At 56.7% G+C, this 21,800-nt stretch overlaps 1 protein-coding gene across 5 annotated transcripts in view; it reads right to left on the reverse strand.

Annotated features, from left to right (window-relative positions):
• The window catches only part of CACNA1G (calcium voltage-gated channel subunit alpha1 G), a 70,736-nt gene that overhangs the window by 18,133 nt on the left and 30,803 nt on the right, over positions 1–21,800 (reverse strand). For 3 of the 5 annotated variants that reach the window (XM_049860405.1, XM_049860403.1, XM_049860408.1), the window contains exons 10-26: positions 19,619–19,770; positions 18,623–18,808; positions 18,391–18,505; positions 18,141–18,296; positions 15,188–15,256; positions 13,660–13,744; positions 13,382–13,575; positions 11,938–12,369; positions 10,906–11,006; positions 10,544–10,667; positions 8,569–8,637; positions 8,230–8,414; positions 7,009–7,135; positions 5,288–5,413; positions 4,125–4,214; positions 3,355–3,547; positions 1,060–1,113 (exon numbers count right to left, since the gene is read on the reverse strand). In XM_049860405.1, coding sequence (XP_049716362.1) covers positions 1,060–1,113; positions 3,355–3,547; positions 4,125–4,214; positions 5,288–5,413; positions 7,009–7,135; positions 8,230–8,414; positions 8,569–8,637; positions 10,544–10,667; positions 10,906–11,006; positions 11,938–12,369; positions 13,382–13,575; positions 13,660–13,744; positions 15,188–15,256; positions 18,141–18,296; positions 18,391–18,505; positions 18,623–18,808; positions 19,619–19,770 — 2,458 coding nt within the window. The remainder of the gene's footprint in view (positions 1–1,059; positions 1,114–3,354; positions 3,548–4,124; positions 4,215–5,287; positions 5,414–7,008; positions 7,136–8,229; positions 8,415–8,568; positions 8,638–10,543; positions 10,668–10,905; positions 11,007–11,937; positions 12,370–13,381; positions 13,576–13,659; positions 13,745–15,187; positions 15,257–18,140; positions 18,297–18,390; positions 18,506–18,622; positions 18,809–19,618; positions 19,771–21,800) is intronic. The other 2 variants (XM_049860406.1, XM_049860404.1) reach the window with 1 other exon arrangement.

Consider the following 21,800-nt stretch of genomic DNA (forward strand, 5'->3'; position numbering starts at 1 on the left):
CTTAAAAGAAATCATATATTTGCCTGGTAAGACCCCATAGACTAATTTAATGACAAAATGGTCTTTTTTGGCCATCGTTCAGTGTGGTAACCCATGGTGGCACAGAAGTTCTGGTTAGCAATTAGATGTGCCTTTGATGAGTAAAAATGGTGAAACAAAGCCATTATTGCAGGGCTCTGAGCTTCAGAGACAGTCTTAAAATGTGGGTTCTATGGGGAGCAGTGATAAAAGGAGCCCTCAGGGCTGAACAGGTTGGGAACCACCGAGGTGGAGTTGTCAGAGGGTGTAACCAGGCCTGGCTGCCCGATCACAGAATCTCCAAACCTCCGTCTGGGGCCAGGGTGTGTGTGGGGAGCAGGGGACCGGGCCAAGGGACTCAGGGAGGGCAGGCAGGACTAAGAGGGCCTTCCCAGAGACACAGCTCTCAGAGACAAGGATTCAATCTCCCACCCAAATCTTTGGCTTTTGAGGGGAGAAGCACGTGGCTAACTCAGACCTTCGATTCCCAATTCCTACTGTTTGTAGCTATGACGTCGACACCACGATTGCTTGACTATTAATGAGTCGTTCAATTATTCATCTTTACGGTTTTAAAACAAATCCTTCCCCTCTGCTCCTCTCATCTTGCTCCCTTGGATCAAAGTCTACCTTTCAGACCAAAGGAGACAGGAGAGATTAGCAGCTCTAATAATCGAATGGTGTGATCCCGGGAAGGAGAAGGAGTGGACGAGGGCAGCAGGGGGCTGGAAGCTTGGGCCCTGGAGCCTTTGCAGAGGTGGGTCCTCCAAGAGGTGTCGGAGGGAGGGGCTTGCCCGGGCCCTCACCTCCTGTCCAGTTTACCGAAGGCCCACAGGATGATGCAGAGCCCAGCGCCCTGGCTCCTGCCCTCTTGGGGCCGCCCCAGGGACCCTCACCCCTCACCCCGAGAGGACAGAATCAATGAGCGGTGGAGAAGGAGCAAAGAGCACATCCCCACACTCATGAGGTGGGCCTGGGGGACAGACAGGGCCTGACTGCCCCCCGGCCACACCCTGGACCCCACAACCACAGACGCAGTACCTGGCGCCGCGCAGGCTGAGCTGCCGGAAGCAATTACATCGTCCAGCATTAGATCTAAAAGAACGAAACACGACATTGGTCACTGGCCGGACCAGGTGGGCTGGACAGGGCCCCCTCAGCAGCTCACTCCCCCTCAGCTTCGACCCTCACTCTGCCTAGGAATGGGGTGCGCTGAGCATGAGTGGCTGGTTCTGAGCATCCAGCCCCAAACTCGGGGGGCAGGGCACTTGAAGGAGATGAGCAATTCTGTCAGCTCATCAAGGTCACAGGGGAGGCAGTGGGAGGGCAGGCCATTGTCTGCTGAACAGCTGTCCACTCCTCCCTGTGCCATGGCCTCAGCAGCCCCTGAGGCAGCTGCAGACCCCAGAAGGGGAGCCAGCTAGTCAGGCAGGGCCCCAGTGTCTCTTCCCAAAAGAGTCCCATCTGCAGATGCCCTGCTGAGGCACAGGCTACAAGGACGGGTGGGGTGGACAGAGAAGTGTCAGAGCGAGGCCGCTGGGGGCAGTGTGCCCACTCAGCTTCAGACATCCACAGGGAGAGCCAAAACAGACTCCTACCCCACAGCTAAGCAGGGGCCCTTGGGGGCCAGGGGTGCTAAGGCTGTGGAACAAAGAACAGCACTGCCCACCACTGCTCAAGGCCAGCGTCTCACCTTCCTCCTCAAGCAGCCCCATCTCACACCGGGGACAATGGCCTAGTGCCACCCCCCACCCTCATTCCCTACTCCCATACTCTTCCCTCACTCCAGGTACCTCTCACACGGCAGCAGGAGCTCTCAGAGCCGAGGGCAGTGGGGAGGGAGCGCACCGTGTCCTCTAGCTCATGGGGTGGTCCTCACATGCCACCAAACCAAAGGGAGAACTCAGAGCACCACACACACCTCATCCACACACTTCATCTGCACACCTCACCCACACACCTCACACCTCACCCACACACCTCACACCTCACCCGTATACCTCACGCCTCACCTGCACACCTCACCCACACACCTCACACCTCACCCACATACCTCACGCCTCACCTGCACACCTCACCCACGCACCTCACACCTCACCCATGAACCTCGCACCTCACCCACGCACCTCACACCTCACCCACGCACCTCACACCTCACCCGCACACCTCACCCACGCACCTCACACCTCACCCACACACCTCACACCTCACCCGCACACCTCATACCTCACCTACAGACCTCACCCACACACCTCACACCTCCCCTGCACACCTCATCCCTCACCCATACATGTCATCCACACACATCATCCACACACGGAAGACAGCATGTGAAAGGGAGGGACGAAGAAGGGAAACTCACAGACAGACACACAGACAGACGCACAGAGGCCTGGAGAGACCCACTCATAAAGACGTTGAGAGAGAGGCGTGGGCAGTGGCTGAGAGAGAGAGAGAGTCACAGAAATGAGTGAGTGCCAGACAGAAAGGAACAGGAGCCCCAAGACAGGAGGCAGGTGCTGACACACCTGCAGACACGCCGGAAAACAAAGTCCTTCCTGGACTCCTGGGTCTCGTCACTTAGTCTTGGCCCACCCACGGCATAAAAGCCTGAGGAGGGGTAGGAAGGGTCCTCACCCCTCCAATGCCAAAAGGTGTTGGAGCTCACAGGTGAGGGGGCTGAAGCGTCGGAGGCCAGGCAAGGAGAGTCATGAGCTCAGACCCTCCCTGAGCCAGAGGGGGAAATGTTTTACAGCTTGGCAAAAAAAAAAAAAAAAAAAAGTGATGGTCAGAAGCCACGTTGTTTTGTTGGAGAGTGGACCTGGGGTTCTCTCTCACGCTGTTGTCCATGTGCAGGTTTTGACCAAGGCCTTGCTCAGCAGCTACAGACACTGACTGAACAGACACAGGGTCAAGAGACTGGCTTGCCAACCCTGGGGCAGGCGTGACTGGCACCTAGGCCGATCCCTGGGTAGCTGGTGGAGGCGCAGAGTAATGTCACATCAGATTCCCTTCCCACGAGGCTCCTTTGAGAGCCGAGCTGGGAGGGGCCGTGCATTAACCCCCCCGGCTTCATCTGGGGAGTATGACGGGAGACCCAGGGAGCCCCAGGGCGGGGGGGCGGCTCCCCCTCTTCCACAGGGCTGAACTGGTCTGCTTCATGCGGGCTCTAAAGGCAGACATGCTCTTGAGGGGAAGGAGGTGAGGAGGGGGGTGGGAGCATCTTCTCCCTGCCCCCAGCCCCAGCCCCCGGCCCCCTGCAGTCACAAGGCCAAGGTCAAGCATGACCCAGAGAGATGTGGAAAGACTACCGACCAGCCATCTGCTTCTCCTTACTCCTTCTCTTTTTCTCCAGTCTCCGCAGTCGTTTCTCCTCCCTCCGCCGGGCCTCCTCCTCCTCTTGGTGCTGCCGACATTTGTGGAAGTTCTCCACCACCACACCCACAAACATGTTCAGGACAAAGAAGGCCACGATGAGCAGGAACGAGATGAAGTAGAGCAGCATCCAGGGGTTGTGGTTCATGACGGGCTGACAGGGAGCAGGAAGGACAGGTGATGGAATCAGCCCAAGGGCGCCCTCTCTGAAGTGATGCCCCATAGCCTGCATTCCTTAAAACAAGGCCTACAAACTCAGACAGCTACAGGGACCCAGTAGGTGATGCAAATGAGCAATGTGGACTTGGTGTTAGGCAGTAAGGAGAGGTGGCAAAGTGGAAGTACGTGTTCTATCCAAAAGGGCAGCTGCTTCTTTAGCCGACTCCTATCCTAAAGGAAATGCAAACCCAGAGTTCCCAGCTCTTCAGACTTTTCCTGAGCAGACCCATATCTGGATTTTTATGTAAAATTCACTAACATTTCAATGCTTAACACTAATTTAAAAGTATTTTAAGTAAGTTATAGGTCAATAAAGCATGCCCAGATTCAGCCCACAGACCACCAGTTACAACCTCTGCTATAAGATTTAATGCCTCTTTGGTGTTGGATGGTGTTCTCTGGCCAGCTGCCTTGCTCTCTTTCTGCCCAGTGCCTAGGCCCGCATGCCTGGAGTCAGCCCATGCTGAGTGACTTAAGCCCACAGGTGGACCCTGCCCACCTCAGCCCTGTACCTGCTGGTCCACACCCACAGCATCCAGCCCATCATACATGATGTCCACCCAGCCGTCCTTGGAGGCCAGAACGAACAGAGACATCAGGGCCTGGAGAGAAGGGGGAGAAGGAGAAGGGAAAGACCATCAGAAACCTAGGACGCCTGGCCAAACCACTCACCAACTGCCCTCTCACCACCTCCCCGCAAAATCCCTCTTAACAGCAGCTGGTCAGGCTGGGGTCACACGACAGGCCCCAGGAGCACTCTCTGGCCCAGGGCTCCATGGCTGGGAGATCGTCAGACCCTCTGCCTCAGCCTGGCAGGGCAGGGGACCCAAGCCCGGGAAATTCAGAAACCATGATCAGGGTGAGGCTGGGAAACAAACCAACAAAACTGGTTTTCTACACTTCTCTGTTCCTGTAAATGTGGAATGAGAACAGGAATTGTCTTTACTACATGCCTGCAGCTTGCTAAGCAAATGTACACATCATCTCATTTGGTCCTTACTACCACCCTTCAAGTAGATACTATGATGACCCCCTTCACCAGGTGGTGAAACTGAGGCCCTGGTCAGTTAGTTGCCCAAGGTCACGTGGCTAATAAATGGTGGTGCCAGGATGCACACCCGAGGCAGCCTGCCCCTGATTCCACGTGGGCTTTCTACTCCATCAAGAAGCAGCATGGCACAGGAGACTTGGGTATCTGCTATCAGCCAGCTTTTCGACCCTGGGTAAGCCCCTTACGCTCTCTGAGCTCCCATTCCCTCATTTCTTTGTTGTTGTTGTTAGTTGCTGTCAAGTCAAATCTGACTCATGGCAACCCACGTATGTAGGCTAGAGCTGCTCCATAGGGTTTTCAAGGCTGTGATCTTTCAGAAGCAGATTGCTAGGCCTGTCTTCTGAGGCTCCACTGTGTAGGTTTGAACCACCAGCCTTTCAGCCAGTCGTCGAGCATTTAATGTTTGCACCATCCAGGGATTCCTTCATCTCTAAGGAGGGCTAATTACCCTGTGGGCTCATGTGTCTGTGTGCTATGGGACGGACTGAGCTGCATGACACGATGGTGGCCAGACGGTGGAGGGTGCCCAGCGCATCGCTGCCTCACCTTGCTTACTCCCCCTTTCTTCACCTCCAATCAAATCAGCATGCAACCCTGCCCCCGACCTGAGAGCCTGGGGCTTACCTGGCCGAGGTTGTCAAAGTTGTACTTGTGCCGAACCCACCGGTAACTGGCCTCAGCACAGTCAGACTTGTTGGTGATGTTCCTGGTATCCTCACCCTGGCACACAAAGAACTTCCCTTTGAAGAGCTGGATGGACAGGAGACACACACACACACCCGAAGACAGAGAAGTGGGCTGTGACCACAGGAAGCCCAGAGCTCCTCCTCACCTCCCCCACACCGGTTCCTACAAGCTCTGGGCACACCTTGGGTGAGCACGGGGTGCTCAGCCTAAAATCAATCAAGTCAGGGGAGCACTGCCAGGAACCTCTCCTGCAGGCACACCCCTTCCTCTGAGCTCCTTGGAACCAAAGGCTCCAGAAAGGGGAAGAAAGATATTCAGGAGACTGGAAAGAGGGTAGGAGTCACTCATTTTCTACCAAGGGCTAGGCCAGTAGTTCTGCAAGGGTGAATCCCTGGACCAGGAGTGTTGGCATCATCTGGGAACTTGTTAGAAATGAAAATCCTCAGGCCTACCCCAAGCCTACTAAATTAGAAACTCTGAGGCATTATCATCCCCATTTTATAGATGAGAATATTGAGGCTCCGAGAAGGTAATTCCACCACGAAGGGCACACAATAAATAGGTGACACAGAGGGGGCTCAAACCTAGGTCTGCCTCACTGGAAGTCTTGCCCTCATTCCAATCCAGCCCAGGCCTCCCAACAGGGTTACAGCTATTGCTGGGAAATGGATTTGAGGGAAGGGAGGGCCAGGGGATCTGAGCAAGCAGGCATCTCTCAGCACCTTGGGACAGACCTAAAACCACCCGAAGCACCCAGGGACGAGCTCAACAATAGTTCACTATTGAGCCAAGATGGCTGGGAAGTGAGGGAGCTGAAGGGGCACTGGGTAGTGTGGTGGGGAGGGGGTGCATAGAGGCACCATGCCACTTTGGCAAATGTACCCCAGCCTGGTCCCTGGGGCTAGAGAATTTCTAGGAAGCTGGGAAACAGTCCCCTCCCCAGGGCAAAATAGATACCCCAGAAAGGGAGAGGGAGAGGAGGGGAGCAGCCACCTAGAAGCTCCCACACTGCCCAACAGCCAGCTGTTTACCCTGCAGCTGAAACAGCTGGATCTGGGGGCACTGAAGGACGAGTGAAGAGGCTCCCCAGCCCCCTGAGGCACCCACTGAGTTCTTCAGGCAGCTCCTGCTCTTCCTCCACCGAAGTCAAGTTCCCTCCCTGGGCTGGAGGCCAAGTTCCCCAGCAGCCCCCACTTCCTGCTTTGTCTGGGGTCTGCACCCTCCTGCCTGCCAGCAGGCTGCTAACCTGGCCCAGCTGTCTGGGCCCTAGATCCCCAGGCCTGGCCTCCAGCCCACCCTGCTCAGGCAGGGAAGGAAGGGAGGAGATCCCGGGATAGACTGTGGGCCAGACTGTGGAGCCAAGCTCCAGGGAGGGGGTTCAGAGGGACAGGAAGAGCAGCCTGCGGCTACTACGGGCCTGCAGCCTCTCAGAGGCCCTGGCCCACGTGGGGGCCCTTTCTAGGCTCCTACTTTTTTGCAAAACGCCCAGGAGGCAATGGGGCCTGAGGCCCAGGCCCTCGAGGGAAGTGTCCCTATTTTTCCCCTCTGGAATGAAGGCAGCGGCAGCAGTCCAGCCTCAGGACACAGGGGCCAAGGGGAGGACACTCCTCGGGCTTTTGCTGACAGCTAGTCCCAGACCCTCATGGACCCCCACAAACCTGCACACCCAGGATGCCAAAAATGATGAAGAAGGCACAACAGATGACCACGATGTTGCCGATGGGCTTCAGTGAGGACATCAGCGTCTCTACCACCAGCTTCAGCCCCTGTGCCCGGCTGATTACCCTGGGGAGGGGTGGGGGAGAGGAGGGAGGGTGAGAGGGGCCCCCAGCTCCCACACTTCCTTGTACCCTGTCCTGCAGCCCCGTCCTGCTCACTGTCCCCCTCCTGGGTTCTGGGAGGGAAGAGGTTGGCTTTCTGGGCTCACTGTGCAGAGTAGTTTCCTTTCCACAGGATACCCATCGGGACCCCATCCATAACCTCTCCAGGTAGTCTGCAGAGACACACATACCCACACATCTCCCCCTCCAGGCCCAGGATGTCAAAACTATTACCTGCTGGGGCTGGGACAGGGAGGACTACTAACTCAAGGAGATGGTATGGTAAGTGAGGGATGCAGTGTGTTGGGGGGCAGGTGATAAACCTGTAGAGGGCTACCAGGAGGTGAGGGGAAAGGATGAGAAGTGGGTTATCACAGCTGGGGAAGCATGTCTATTAAGTCAGTGTCCTCCTCATTCAAGAAAAGTTCTGACTTGGGAGATGGTGACCGCCTTATTGTAGAGGGTTTCCTGAGAGGACAGGTGTCCTGCTAAAAGAAGTGTTACCTGGTGGGGTGGCCCCTGAGAGGGGCATTGAGGTGGGAGAAGTCAGCAATAGGAGTCTGTTACCTCACGGAAGGAGCAGTGTCACCCCTTTATGTATGTCCTACAGGACAGCTTTGTCTGAAGGCTACTGGGAGCCTATCTATGGCCTCTGGGACTGTGCCCTGCACCAAGCCAAGGGGTGCAGTCATGCCGCATCAAGTGACCCTCAAGAGTATGCTGCCTTGGAGAGGAGGAGAAAAATGGCCTGTTGGGAGTGTCACTGAGAGGGCGTGTGTTCCCTTGGAGGAAAATTTGTTGTTGTTGTGTGCCGTCAAATCAACTTCTAACTCATAGCGACTCCATGTGACAGAACAGAGTAGCCATCGGGTTTCCTAGGCTGTAAGCCCTGTTGTCTGGGATGGGGGGCAGAGAGGATTACCTGTGGGGGTCACAGACAGGAAGCAGGGGCATATGAGGGCTTGTATTCTCTTGAGGGGTGCTGGTTGTTGGAGGTGTCCCTGAGGGGGACGCTTTGCTGGGGAGGGGGTGTGGAACATTCCGGTGGGGGACGGTCACCTGAGCGGGCGCAGGGTCCGCAGCAGCCGCAGCACCCTCAGCATGCCCAGGATCTTGGTGCCGCTGTCGGAGACCAGGGACACCAGGATGTCAATGATGGAGATGAGCACCAGCAGCCCGTCCAGCACGTTCCAGCTGCTGCGCAGGTATGCCTGCTCCCCGAAGCACCAGCCCAGAGCCACCACCTGGAGATCACCAGCCGTGTCACCGGCCGCCCTCACCTCCAGCCCCTGACCCTGCCTCCCACTTGTGGCCACCCTCTTCTACCCTCAGCTAGATCCACTATCCTCACCCCCACAGGAACTAAAGGGCCCCAAACCACCACTGCCTCCTCATCACCTTCACTGTCATTTCAGCCAGAAAGACTGCGGTGAAGATATAATTGGAGAGAGTCAGAAAGATGCGTTCCTGCAAGAGAGAGGAAGCAGGTATTGCCCATCAGGAAACCCCACCCTCCTTGGGCCAGGTTGGCTCTGCACACAAAAGCTGCTTCCAACATTTGACTCAGGAAGACAACTCCCACCCTCCCAACACACATATACCCACGCATACACTCACACGTCAGTCAGGGCCAGGCCACTGTGGCTGGCTTGCTCCTCCATGGACAACCTCACCACAGGCCCCCCCCCCCGACCCCGAACAGACCCCTGCGGTGTGGCCAGGGGAAGAAGTCACCCCCACCACGATGCTGTCATTTGAGGACATGTCTCAGGCCTTACTCCTTGATTCCTTTCTGAAAACTGGGCAGGATTTAACTTGGTCTCTGACCCCATTCCTCTCCTCCTCCCTGCCCCATGCCTTTGCTTCCTAAGGTGTACCCCAGAAACGGACCTGCAGGGCAAGCAGGGGGCCTGAGCATGGCTTGTATATCCCCAGGCACCATACTTAGGCATGGGCTGGGACAGGTCAGACGAATGCCACCCAGTCCCCTGAGATCTGAGGGCTAAGTCCATCTCTGGGTGACCAAGAGAAGGGTATAGAGAGACAGGGGGCTACAGAGAGGTGGGCACAGACAGAAGGGGGTATAGAGAAAGAGGGGTACAGAGAAAGGGGGTACAGAAATGGGGAGTACAGAGGGGGGTACAGAGAGAGAGGGATAGAGAGAGAGGGGTATGGAGAGGTGGGTACATAGAGAGAGAGAAGCAGCAGGCAGAGCAGGAGTGTCTGAGGGAGTGAGACATACAGAAAGGGGAGAGAGAAGCCCACACTATGACAGTGCCAGAGACAGAAGAGCTGGGTGGGAAGGTGAGGAGAGAAGGGGGAGACAGTGACGGAGGCTCTGCAGCAGGGCCTCGGGCAGGAGATGCCAGGGTGTGAGTGCTACCAGCCACCTTGCTCCTGTGACACCCAGACCCCAGCTCAGCAGCCCTTGGCAGCCTGTGGGTGGGGCGGGATGGGGGGGGGTGTTCCAGCACGGAGCTTCCTCGGCCACTTATTCCTGGGTCGGCCCTCCATTCCTCAGGCTCCCTCCATCCCCACCCTGACCCGCCTGGAGCCCACCCTAACGGAAAACAGATGCTGTGGCGGCATTTAAATCTAAACAGTGGCGTGGGCCGCAGCAAGGAGGGCACCTCTAGCAACCCCCAAGCAAGGGTACAAAAGCCATGAGGGGAAACAGAGGCACCCCACCCACCCTGTTAGGACCCGAATCGCTGCCAAGGGGGAGGAGCTTCTGATGCTAGGCTGGAGAGGCACAGGCCCCCGGAACCAGCTGGGCCCATCCCAAAGAGGTGAGGCTCTTGAGCGGTTTGTCAGGTACTTGGGCCTCCGGCCTTTCCTCTCCTCTGAGAAGGACTGACAGGTCACAGCCAAGCAGAAGGCTCCTGAAAACTGACTTGTCTGTGACCTGGAAGGATCAATGGCTCAGCCCGTGTAGGACCAAACCTCTCTCTGTCCCTCATCTCATGGCTCCTGTCACCCCTGTGGGACTCACATGTGGACCTCCAAGCCTCTTGCTCACAAGAACGTGCCTGCTGTAAATAGCCTGAGATGTGGTGGGGCTTGGTGTTCACCCAGGTAAGGGGTAGGGCCCACTCCCCAGTCAGGCTGGTGTATCACAGAAGGGAAACTGAGGCAGGGGAGGAACACAGGAGGCATCTGTGGGTGCCAGGGGCAAGGGTTGGAGTCAGGGAGACCTAAGCTAGAATCCTGGCTCCCTCTCTGGCTGGGCCACCCTGGGCAGGTCATGGAAGGTTCTGGGCCTCTTGCCTCCCTTGCTTGCTATGTTAATGCAAACGCCCAGGAGGGGCCTGGCACCGTTTCCACACAGAGTAGGCACTCAGCAGTCACAATGCATACAGTGCCGGTGACTCACAGCGCTGTGGGGGTCGATTTGGGGGCGCTCCATGGCGATGGTGATACAGTTGAGGAAGATGATGATGAGGACCACATGGTCGAACATCTTGTGAGTGATGATCCGGTGACACAGGAGGCGGAACCTGCTCCGGAACAGAGGCAAAGGCTGAGAGGGGGAGGCAGGGCGGGGTGGCAGTGAGCGGCATCGCGGGAAGCCTCCTACCCGGCCTGGATCCCCCCAGCCGTGACCCCCTGACACCCAGGCCCTTCACACACACACACTGCACCTAGGGGGACCACTTCTAGCTTCCCTGCCCCTACCCGGATAACTTCTTGTGAGGAGGAGAGGCCGGGGTGTAGGTTGGAGCCCCCTTCACTTACTTTGACTGAGGAGGGAAGATGTAGGCCGACCAAGAGTCTCGCTCTTGACAGCAGGCAGGGAGCCGGGCTCGGATCCATGCCCTCATTCGTTCCCCTTTGCTCTGTGGAAGGAACACAGAGGTTACGAGCATGACCCAGGCCTCTTCATTCCCCAAACCCTCACTCCATCTCCACAGCTCCAGGGCCCTCCCTCCTCATCCATCCTTTCCCACCTCTGGCCCAGCCCTCTGCCCTCCTTCCCTTCTTTGATTCCTAAAATCATCTCCCACTTCCCTGGAAGCCTTGCCACTCCTCTCTCCTTCCCCAAACATCCCTACTTCCTTCATCTCCTTCCTCTTCTCCCCTGCACTCTCCCCACTTCCCACACCCCACGGCTCTCCAGTTTTCCCATCCCTGCCTGTCCATGCTCTGTCCCTCCCCTGCAGGGGCTGGAAGCCACATTAATGATCAGACATTATACCCATCACAGCCTGCTTGAAGACACACCTGGGCCAAGGAGACACCGGCCCCTTCTTCCCATGTGCTAATCCTGAGGTCCTGGGTCCCTGTACCCTCTCCCCAGGGTTAAAGGGGGTGGCGAGGGGGCCAGAGGAGATGTGAATGGGTAAGAACAGGGTGTGGAGTTGAGGCTCGTGATGAGGTCGAGATGAGAACAGGGGACAGGGAGGGGGCTGTCAGTTTGGAGAGATGAGTGATGGGTCTTTCTGAGTCACAGGGGGAGGGCCATGAAAGATTCATACACATCTGCCTGAAAACCATTCATATCCACCAGGGACTTCGAAGCCACAGACCCAGAAGCACCAGGAAGCCTTGGCTCGGCAAGACAGGTAGAGGAGACAGGGGCTGTGCGGAGCTCAGTTTCCAGGCCTGAGCACCCACTGAGGTCCCTTGGGCTTGGAATGTTAACTGCTTTGCATCCTGAATGACACAGAGAGCTGGGGGTGGGTTATCCAGCTCTGGCCCTGAGTGGGGACAACTCCTGTCTCTCTCAAAGTCAGGGGTAAGGGGTCACTGTGCCCACAGGCATCTCACCAGGTTGCCCTCATCATCAGCATCGTCCCCATCCAGTGGGGGGTCATCGGGATGCAGGACCCGGGCCAGGCACCCTGGGGCTGACTTGCCATTGCAGTCCTGGTGCTCTGAGGCTGAGCTTCGGCCGCTGGCTGTGCGGTGCAGCCCAGGCACCTGTAGGGTATCTGGCAGGTCGAAAGAGCCCTTGGCTTCCCGCTCCAGTGACTCCCTATGGCGACGGTTACTGCCCGCTGGGGTAGCCCTCTCCTCTTCTGAGCTGTCCTCCTCATCCTGGCTCTCCCGGCCTTCACCAGACAATAGGGACCGCCTCTCCCCACTCGGGCTCCTCCGCTTCAGGCTTGGGGCACGACCAAGGCTGTTTCGGCTAGAGCGCCTACTGGTCCAGCTGCTTGCTGCGCTCCAGGGGCTGTGTGGGGAGCTACGGGCACTCGGCTGAAGGGAGAGCAGAAGAGAGGGGGGTTTTAGCCAGGCCTGTGGCCCTGCATCCCTTCATATGTGTCCCCATCTCCTGTGAGCCTTCCTGGCACCACATCAAGCATGAGCAGGAGCCCTGGACTCAGATGCCTGGGTTCAGGTTCTGGCTCACCCAACCAGCTGTGTGACCTTGGGCAAGTTACTGAACTTCTCTGTGCCTCATTAGTGGCTAAGAGAGAAGTGTTACCATCAGCCGAGTGTCAGTATAAAATCTCGGTGATAGCATGGGCTCAGGCACCAGCCTCCTAGGTTAAAACGCTGGCTCTGTCACCTACTAGCCATGGATCTCTTCACAATTCACTTCACTCAGACTATAAAATGGGGACAAAAAGGAAACTCACCTCATAGAGGTGTCATGAGGATTAAAGGAGTCAAGCACACTTAGGTGCAGCGTTTAGAACTGTGTCTGGTCCAAAGTCAATAATGAGATGAGAGTTTGCTATTATTATGATTAGGTGCGGTGCAAATGGTTAACATGCTTGGCTACTAACCAAAAGGTTGCAGGTTTGAGTCTATCCAGAGGCACCTCAGAAGAAAGGTGTGGTGACATACGTCCAAAAAATCAGTCACTGAAAAACCTGTGTAGCACAGCTCTACTCTGACACACGTGGGTCAGAATCAACTTGATTGGCAACTTATTTGATTTCGGTTAAGGAGGTAGGGACTATCCCCTGCCCGCATTTTACAGATAAGGCTCAGAGAGGTTGAGTCTTGCCTGAGGTCCTTCAGTTTGGGAACAGAAGAGGTAGGATTAGAACCTTGATCTTTTGTCTCCAAGTTCAGGGCTTCTCCTCTTGTCTGCATTGCCAGGCCTGCATTATCAGGCCTCACTGACTCCTCTGGGGTTTGTCAGGGCACACACAGGCCCCTTCCAGCCCCTGGTTCTACCCTTGGACCTACCCCCTTTCAGCCTCTCTTCTTCCTGCCCTCTGTACATATCCCACCACGGCGCCCATGTGCGCCCCCCTACCGGTGACTTCATCTCCTGGGCCACCCCGGGCTCTGCGGACCAGCTACTGCTGGTGCGGCGGGAGGCAGGGCCCAGGGGCTCCGCCAGGCCAGTGCTGGAGCTTTTGGGCAGTGACGTGGGCGTGGCAGCCGTGTGGATGATGAGAGGCGGCAACAAGCTCCTCCGCAGCTCCGGGTGCTCTCCCAGGGACGCCACTGCAGGTGGAGAGAGGGAGAGCCCCCTAGTCCCCCTGGAGCCGGCCCAGGCCCATGACTCACACCCCCAGGCCGGGTACTCACGGGCCAAGCACTTCTTCCTGTCCCCATTGCCTTCGAGGCTTGGCGAGAAGAAATCAGGCTCCGACTCAGACTTTGTGGCATCTCCCTAGGGTCAAGGAGCAGCGGGCAATTAGGGACCTGGCTGGGGCAGGGGGACAGCAGAATGTCTGAGGTCTCCCTCTGTTCACACGCACACACCACATATAGGCCACGGAACCAGCAACCACGGCACAAAGCATGCACTGGTACAGGGCCTTCCAGGGCCCCGACGCCTCTGCGTCCCACCAGCCACACCTCAGAGACGGCCATGGCTAACCCCAGAGCCCACAGCCCAACCAGCCTGGCCGGGACTGACGCCAAGGCTGGCTGAAAGCAGAAGGATAGCCAGAAGGCAGCACAGGCCAGAGTGCTGGGGACCTCAGTGAAGTGATCACCAGAGCCTCAATTTCAAAAGGCCACTGAGGCTCTTTTGCTGTCCCTCCATGGCTCCCCTCTCCCAGGCCCCAGACCCAGGGACCCTGGAAAGAAATTGAAAGACCCCAGACAGAGCGGCTCAGCCCAGGGATACCACTTTGGTCTCTCTGCCCTTCCCACCATCTGCCCCAACTCCCGGCCCCCTCCCCTGGCCCCATTTTTACCTCTCTCCCTGTCTCTGGGACAGACTTTTCTTCCTTCTTAGCAGGTCAGTAGGTTCCCCAGTAATTACACACTTCTCCTTAAGAAGTTATTAAAAAATACTTGATTGCTACTTTTGATAAGGACATCAATATTGCGTAATTGGCATCTCAGGGGATCCTTTTCATTAACTCAGTTTACATCCCTAACGAGGCCTTTAATTATCAAGTGGGATCTCCAGGGGCTGCTCAGGATGTGCAGCACCATGGGGTCCCATGGGAATCCTGGCTTTGCCCCAAATTCCAGTGCCAGTGCAGGAAAGAGCAGGGCACAGGCTCAAAGTGCAGGCCAGAGGAAGACCGCGTCCTGATATACCTGCTTGGACCTCCTGGGTGGTTAAAAGGCCAGAGACTCAGAAGTGATTTAAAATTTTGGTACTTTCTGGCAAGAGCCACACCTCGTCCCTACATCCTCCAAAGACTTGTCCTGAGCTGAGGCAGCCTGTGGGGTCTCCAACAGGGGCTCAGGGCAAGGGGCAAAGGGCAAACGGAGGAGAGAATGGTGAGCAGGTCTGCAGCCACTGGTCTTTCCTTCACTGAGGCCTGATGTCTCAGACTCCTCCAGGACCCAGCAGAGACGCCACACATACACACACAGGATTCTAAGTCCCTTCCTTTTCTGGCCAACCTACTGGTCTGACGGGGGCAATGGTGCCCTTTGTAGGTGGATGGGCAGAAACAAGGAGGCCCCCTCTTCCATGTCCTCAAGGGGGAAGGGACTTAAAATCGAAGCAAACCTCACAACACCAATGACCATTACGGCTACTACAAGTTGCACAGGAGCTGAGCGTGAACAACGAGCACAGAAACACGGAGGCGGAGTGGAGGGGTCACAGGGCACAGAGGGGCATGCTGACTCTGGATTGCGTACCTACCCCCTGGGAGTCGACAGGCAGCTGAATACAGCTCAACTGTCCACTCGCATCTTCCCGTTTGCTGATTTCCTACATGGAAAGGGGGAGGCAGGGGAGGGGCACTGTCACCGGCGCTCGGGCTTTCCAATATGGGCTTCGAAAGATGGAGATGAGCAGGGGCGTAAACCCAACAGCAGGGAAATGAGAGAAACAGGAAGCGAGGAACAGAATGGGAAGGCCTTCTAGAATTCAGCCCCAGGCCCTCAGGCCAGAATGATTCTGGAGGGTGAGGGCAGAGGCCACAGAGATGGGGGACAGGGCAGAAAAGGCAATGGAGCCCCCCAGTGGCCTGATCATAATAGCTGCCATGCATGGAGGGCGTGCCAAGCATGGCACCAGCTGCTCCACTAAAGCTAGTTTACATCCTCACAAGGGAGAAAGCAGGTACTACCACGACCATCTTACAGGTGAGGCATCTGAGGTTCAGAGAAGTTCAGGAAACTGCCCCAGGTCACACAGAGCAAGAGGTGGTGGGTCTGGGACTCGACCCCATATCCAGCCTGGGATACAGCTCACCTATCCTTGGCACTGAGGCAATGGCCTTGGAAATGGGCAGGAAAGATGGGAGGGAGGAGTGGATGAAAGTTGGAAGCTGGGGAGGAAGTGACAACAGGCCTCATCACTTCTCACAGGCTCGGCCTACATCCCTTCAAATCACGGTTGGTCCGGCTGATGCGTTTGCGATGACGTGTGACAAGCAACACTGGGATGAAGGCGATGATGTTGTTTAATATCAATTAATGGCCTCACACTGGGCCTGCTGCCTGTTCATTTAATTAAGTGTGTGCATGATAAATATACAGGGATTCAGGGCACTGCCCCCTGCCATCAGGAAATCAACAGCTGAACAAGCCCCGCCCCTGCACCACCTCCTTCTACCTCTTGGCAGAGTAGCCAGGCCAGCAGGGGGGCATCCCTTGAGCCCTCCTGCTGGTAGAAGCCAACAAAATAGGGGCAGCCAATTCCTCCACTGAAGTAGGGTGTCTCATTTGTGGGGAAAAAAAAAAAAAAACAGCAAAACCAGCCTTCCCTTTCAGACAATGGGGCATCCCTGAGAACCAGTGCTTGGCCCCCATGAAACTCCACAGAGGAAGGGACAGGTGCCGCTGGAGGTGACTATCGCTCCTGCCCAGGCATGGTTGGCCCATCACAGGCAGGTCACAGGAGTAGCTGGTCCAGCTCCTCACATGGACACTCAGGCCCTGGCTGCTGCCCACCCCACGGAGAGGGAATTGATCCTGAAATCCCTTCTCCAGCCCACCCGCTGGAAGCATTACACCCCATGACCCCATGCCTGAGACCCCTGCTCCACAGCCACTTATACTCAGAAGGCTTAAGAGGATGTGGCTGCCCTTCAGGCTGGGGCAGCCCATATGCCCCTAGCAGAGCCAGAGTGACCAGGCCAGGCCAGACGGCCAGCCAGTTCTCCATTCCCACACTCAGACTTGGCTGCTGCCTAGCAACCAGGGCCAGCTCAGCTGCACCCAATTTAACAAGGTGTTTTCTGGCAGGGCTGAGGGGTGGGGAGGGGGCTGTCTGCACTGGACACCTCCAGGATGACTGAGGACCACACTACCCTGGCTGAACGGCCAGTGAGGGGAAGGGACAGGCTCAGGTAGATTTCCATTTCCCACCATAGAGTTCCACAGGAATTTTTCTGAGGAAGCCTTAGCCGTCAAGAGCTGCGCTTTGGAAGGGGCTGGAAGACTCCTACCCCCACCTGAATCCTCCTTCCACTGGCAGAGGGCAGCAGCTGAGCGGTGGATCTCCACAGAGACCCTGGCTTTTATCCGACCAGCGTAGTACCCCTTAACCTTCAGGCCCAGAAAACCCCAAGTAAATGTCCCATCCCAGGGAGGGTGCCAACATCCCTCCTCCCTGCAGGAGGCCCAGCTATCACCACATGCAGGCTGTGATACCCCCACAGGCTGTCCTCACAGTGAAAGGAAATGCAATAATGGATAAATACAGAATTAAAACGGAAGTGGGAGAAAGGCCGGTGTGGGACAGACATACCCGCACCCCACCAGCCCAGCCCTGCCCACGGGAACAGCCCTCCCTTGCAGGGCTAGGAAAGGAGTCGGAAAATAGATTTTTGTTTTTCCACCGTGTGCTGGGTATTTATAGAGCAGGCCGCAGCGGGAGTTTCCATCCGGGTCACCCAGAGAGAACTGGACCAAGAGCTTCTCCATGCCCAATCTGGAGTGTTTCTAGGTTGGGTCAACCTGCCCTGTGAGAGGCAATGGGGGGCTGGGGTGGGCCTGTGGGCTGGGGGAAGGAGAGGCAGAGCTGAGGAGAGGGGTACAGTCCATTACACAGAGGCTGCACCCTGGCACCGCCAGGGCAGGATCGATGTAAATCAATATTAATTGATGACGCTGCCTGTGACAAAGGTGATGGAGCCTGGGGCTGGAAATAGGATGCTCATCTCTGCCATGCCTGCAGCTAATTGGGCTCATTTCTCACCCCGGGCAGCTCAGCCCTACCCAGGCCCCGGTGGCATCTTTATCAGCTGGGCCAGAGCACAGATGACTTGCACACAAGCCATCCCCACCCCCTGGCTCAGATGGGTCCCCTCCAATGTCCCAGAGAATTCACTTGCTCAGAGAGCAGCTGCACTGTGCACCCCAGCACTAATCTTGGCTGACTTAACAGGAAAGGCCCGCCCAGCATGTAACCCTCGACCCAGAGACCCCAGACAACTGCCCTGTCTCCCAAGGGATGAGGGTCCGCATGAGAGCTGCAGCCTCCCATCCCTCGTCCACTCGGCTTAGTCTGAAGAATGCTTCATGTGAGACTTCACAGGCCCCCATGACTTGGCAGCAGAGGGGACTCAAGTTAGGCAGCCGAATCCTTCTGGAAATAAGACTGTTTCAGGCAGGGTGAGGGTGGGCAGGGCAGGGCAGGAGGTTACCTCCGCCTGGAAGCCCTCCACTAGAATGGCGACGAGCAGGTTAAAGAGCACATAGTTGCCAAAGGTCATGAGGGCGATGAAGTAAAGGGCAGCCCAGGACGACGTGGAGGCCATTCCGTTGTAAAGGACCTTGTTCCAGTCCTCCTGGGTCAGGATCTGCAGGGGAAAAAGTGGGGCGGGGCCAGAGGACAGGAATCAGGGCCTGACCAGGGGCACCCCTTGCCAACCTGCTCTGTTACCCTCTTTGCACCTGGAAGACTGTCACGATGGCCCAGAGCAGGGAGTCAAAATTCTTCCGGTCTGGCAGCGTGTCCCCATCCCTCTCAGACGCGAATTTACAGCCGAAGAGATGCATGCCCAGGATGCTGAAGACACAGGGCCCCAGGTGGGGGGTCAGGGCGCCAGCACTCCCTGCCCCGCAGGCCCTTCGGCCCCCAGCCTGGCCCATTTCCCAGCCAGCACCGGAGCTGCGCCACCCTCACCTGAAGATGAAGATGAAGAGCATGAGTAGCATGCAGAAGGTGGCCACGTTGTCCATGGTCTTCATGAGCACCACGAGCTGCCGCTGCAGCGCCGGCAGGAACCGCACCAGCTTCAGCACCCGCATCAGGCGGAAGGTCCGCAGCACCGACAGGCCACCCCCCTGCTGGCCTACGATCTCCCAGACACTGCAAGGGGGCAGGGAGCCTGAGCCCACGGCCTCTGCAGCCTGCCCTCCTCTTTGGGAGGACTCAGCAGCACCTGAGGGCTTGGACTGGCCTCCCCGCGTGAGAAAATGGGGCCCACATGGCCCTCTGGCCTCCAGGCAGGAGCCCCTGAGCTGCCGAGGATCTGAGGAACAGCCCAGTCCACCCCACTCTCCGCTCCCGCCAGGGGTCACATCCTGGCAGCAGACACCCTCTCCCTAAACCCGGCCAACGCAACAGCATCAAGCTATGGAATATTTGCTTTGTTCTCTTCTAATGAAATCTAAAGCCAATTCCAGAAAGCAATAAAGCAGTTCTCTTGGCCCCAGGCCTGGGGGGACAGAGCAGCTTCCCAAGGTCTTGGAAAACCTAAAGCGAGTTGCCGGCGTCTGAGATGGTTTCCAGGCACTTTGTAAGCAGGGACAGCTGGCTGCACCTCATCCCACTTCTGACTCCTCCCCAAAGCCGACTCCCCAGTCCTCACCCACCGCAGGCCAGGACCGTGTCAAGGGCAAAGGATAGAGGTGGGGAGAGGAGACTGAAGAGGGGCCTGGCCAAAGGAGATGGGAGCCCATTTCCAGATAAGCAAGGCCAGGCCAAGGGAGAGGATGGAGTAAAGCATGGGGACAGAGGGTCTCCCTCCTGCTGGGGGAGTGGCAGGTCCTCTGGGGTCGTGGGGCCTGACTCTAGTTCTTCCACCCCAGAGGCATAGGCTGAGTGGCTCCTCACCCCAAGCTACCCTTGTTGGCATTCTTGGGCCTCAGTTGAGAGGCAGGGGAGGGACAGTCCTACCTGATGACAACGATGACGCCATCGAAGATGTTGTAGGGATTCTTGATGTAGCCAAAGGGCCCATACACAAGCAGCTTCAGCAGCATCTCCAGGGCAAAGAGGCTGGTGAAGACGATGTTGCTGATTTCCAGTGCGTTGGTGAGCTCCTCAGGCTGGAGGCGGGGGGTGGGTGTGAAGCAGTCGCAGCTTGTCCCTGAGCCCCTCCACCCAATCCTCCCAAACGTGGGGCCACAGGGACAGGAGGGGCAGAAGCAGCAAGCTCGCAGGAGGAAGAGACTATAGCTGATGCTAAGGCTCCTGGGGAGGACTGTCCCCCAAAGGGCCAGTGAGGCAAAGCACAGCAGCCACCCCAGGAAGCGACCACATGGAACCTGTAACCCCTTCCCCTTCCCCAGATCTGGGTCTCAGATCCTGGGGCCCAGGCTCCTTGGGGCCTGTGCTGTGGGTTCTGCCCTACTTCCTGTTGGGAACTCTGAGACCCATCCTGGCCGGTGCTGCCAGGCCAGCTCAGGGGGCCCCCGGCCAGCATACCCCACCCCTTAGCCACACACAAAGTCACACGTGTTCTACAATTACTCTGTGGACTTGGCAGCCTTCTCCTGGACAACTGTCGGCTCTGCTTGCCTCCTTCCAGACACACACACACACACACAAACATGCACACACACACTCGCCATCATGCTCATGCCGGCAGGCAGAAGGGACACCCCAAGGAGGGTTGTCACAGAGGCTGAGGCGCCTGGAGCCTCAGGCTGAGACTGGGATGCCTAGGTCAATTCCCAGCCTGTTCTATCAGCTCGTTGTGTGAACTTCAGCAAGATTCTCAACCTCTCTTGCCAAATATAAAACACTGGAAGTAATGACTTTTATGCTCCTATCAGAGAGTTGGGATTGGGACCAAGGACATATCCTAGAGAGGTCATCAGAAGATCTAATGACAAACCCTGTCTCAACTGCTATTCCCACTCACTCGTCACCTCCCTCACTCCTCCTTTCAGTATTCAAAAAAAACCCCTACTATGTGCTGTTGGTTCGAGTTGGGTCCACTCAGGTGCCACGGAAGAAAGCCCTGGTGATCTATATCTGGAAATCAACCACTGAAAACCCTGCGGAGCACAGTTCTACTCTGACACACATGGGGTCACCGTGAGCCGGGATTGACTCCATGGCGTCTGCTTACCGTAGGCCTAGCAGTTGTTCCTGGGTGGTGAGAGCAGTTTACGCTCAACTACTAACGGAAAGGCTGGAGGTTCAAACCCACCTAGCGGTGCTGCAGAAGAAAGGCCTAGCAATCCACTTCTGACAATTACAGCCAAGAAAACCCTATGGTGCGGTTCTATCCAGGAACACGTGGGGTCACCATGAATCAGAATCAACTCAAGGGCAACGTGTTACTGTACACATAGCAATGCACCAGGTATTAAAGGAGTTACAAGAAAAAAAAAAAAAAAATGCCAACCACGCTCCCTGCCTCCCAGGAGCTCAGCGTCTAGCTGGAAACAGGTTGTACACACACAAAACAGCTGAATAACCACAAGAGGCCTTAGACTTCTCAGTGCCCAAATAAATGATCCAGGCAGTAAATACAGGAGTTCAGGGGAGAGAAGGTGAGGGGTGAAGGCACTGGGAAAGGCCTAGTTGGGAGGCAGCACTTGAAATGAGCTCAGCTGGATGAGGAGGGGTCTCTCCAGGCAGAGGGAGGGGAAGGCATCACCTGTGGAGGGGATGGCATGGGTAAAGGCTGGGCCCAGGAATGTGCCTGGTTTGGGGAGAAGGGAGGGGTATTACCAGGCTGAGGGCTGGGGTACAGGGTGAGATATGGTTGGCTCAGTGGATGGGGCACCTTGACAAACCAAAAGCCCAAGGCCCCCAGTAGGTGCTCAAGGAGCTTGAGTTAAATAAATGACCCAGTGAAGCCCTCATTCCATCAGACAGCCCTCCTCCCCTGTTGTCCAGATGCCTCATCTGGCCGGCTGCCTGGGTACGTTGTCCAAGCATGGAGCCAGACCTTGGGTAAGACCAAATGGATCCTAATGGCCCCCATCTGTGTGGCCAGCATGGGTGGGGGGTAGGGAGAGCTGGAAGGAAGGTGCTTCTGACTAACTAGCAGGTGAGGGGTATTTTGGAGCTCAGGATCAACAGCTACTCAGAAGAGGATAAGCTCTCAAAGGATTCTTCCCCA

The sequence above is a fragment of the Elephas maximus genome, chromosome 19 (assembly GCF_024166365.1).
Source record: "Elephas maximus indicus isolate mEleMax1 chromosome 19, mEleMax1 primary haplotype, whole genome shotgun sequence".
NCBI classification, from domain to species: domain Eukaryota; kingdom Metazoa; phylum Chordata; class Mammalia; order Proboscidea; family Elephantidae; genus Elephas; species Elephas maximus.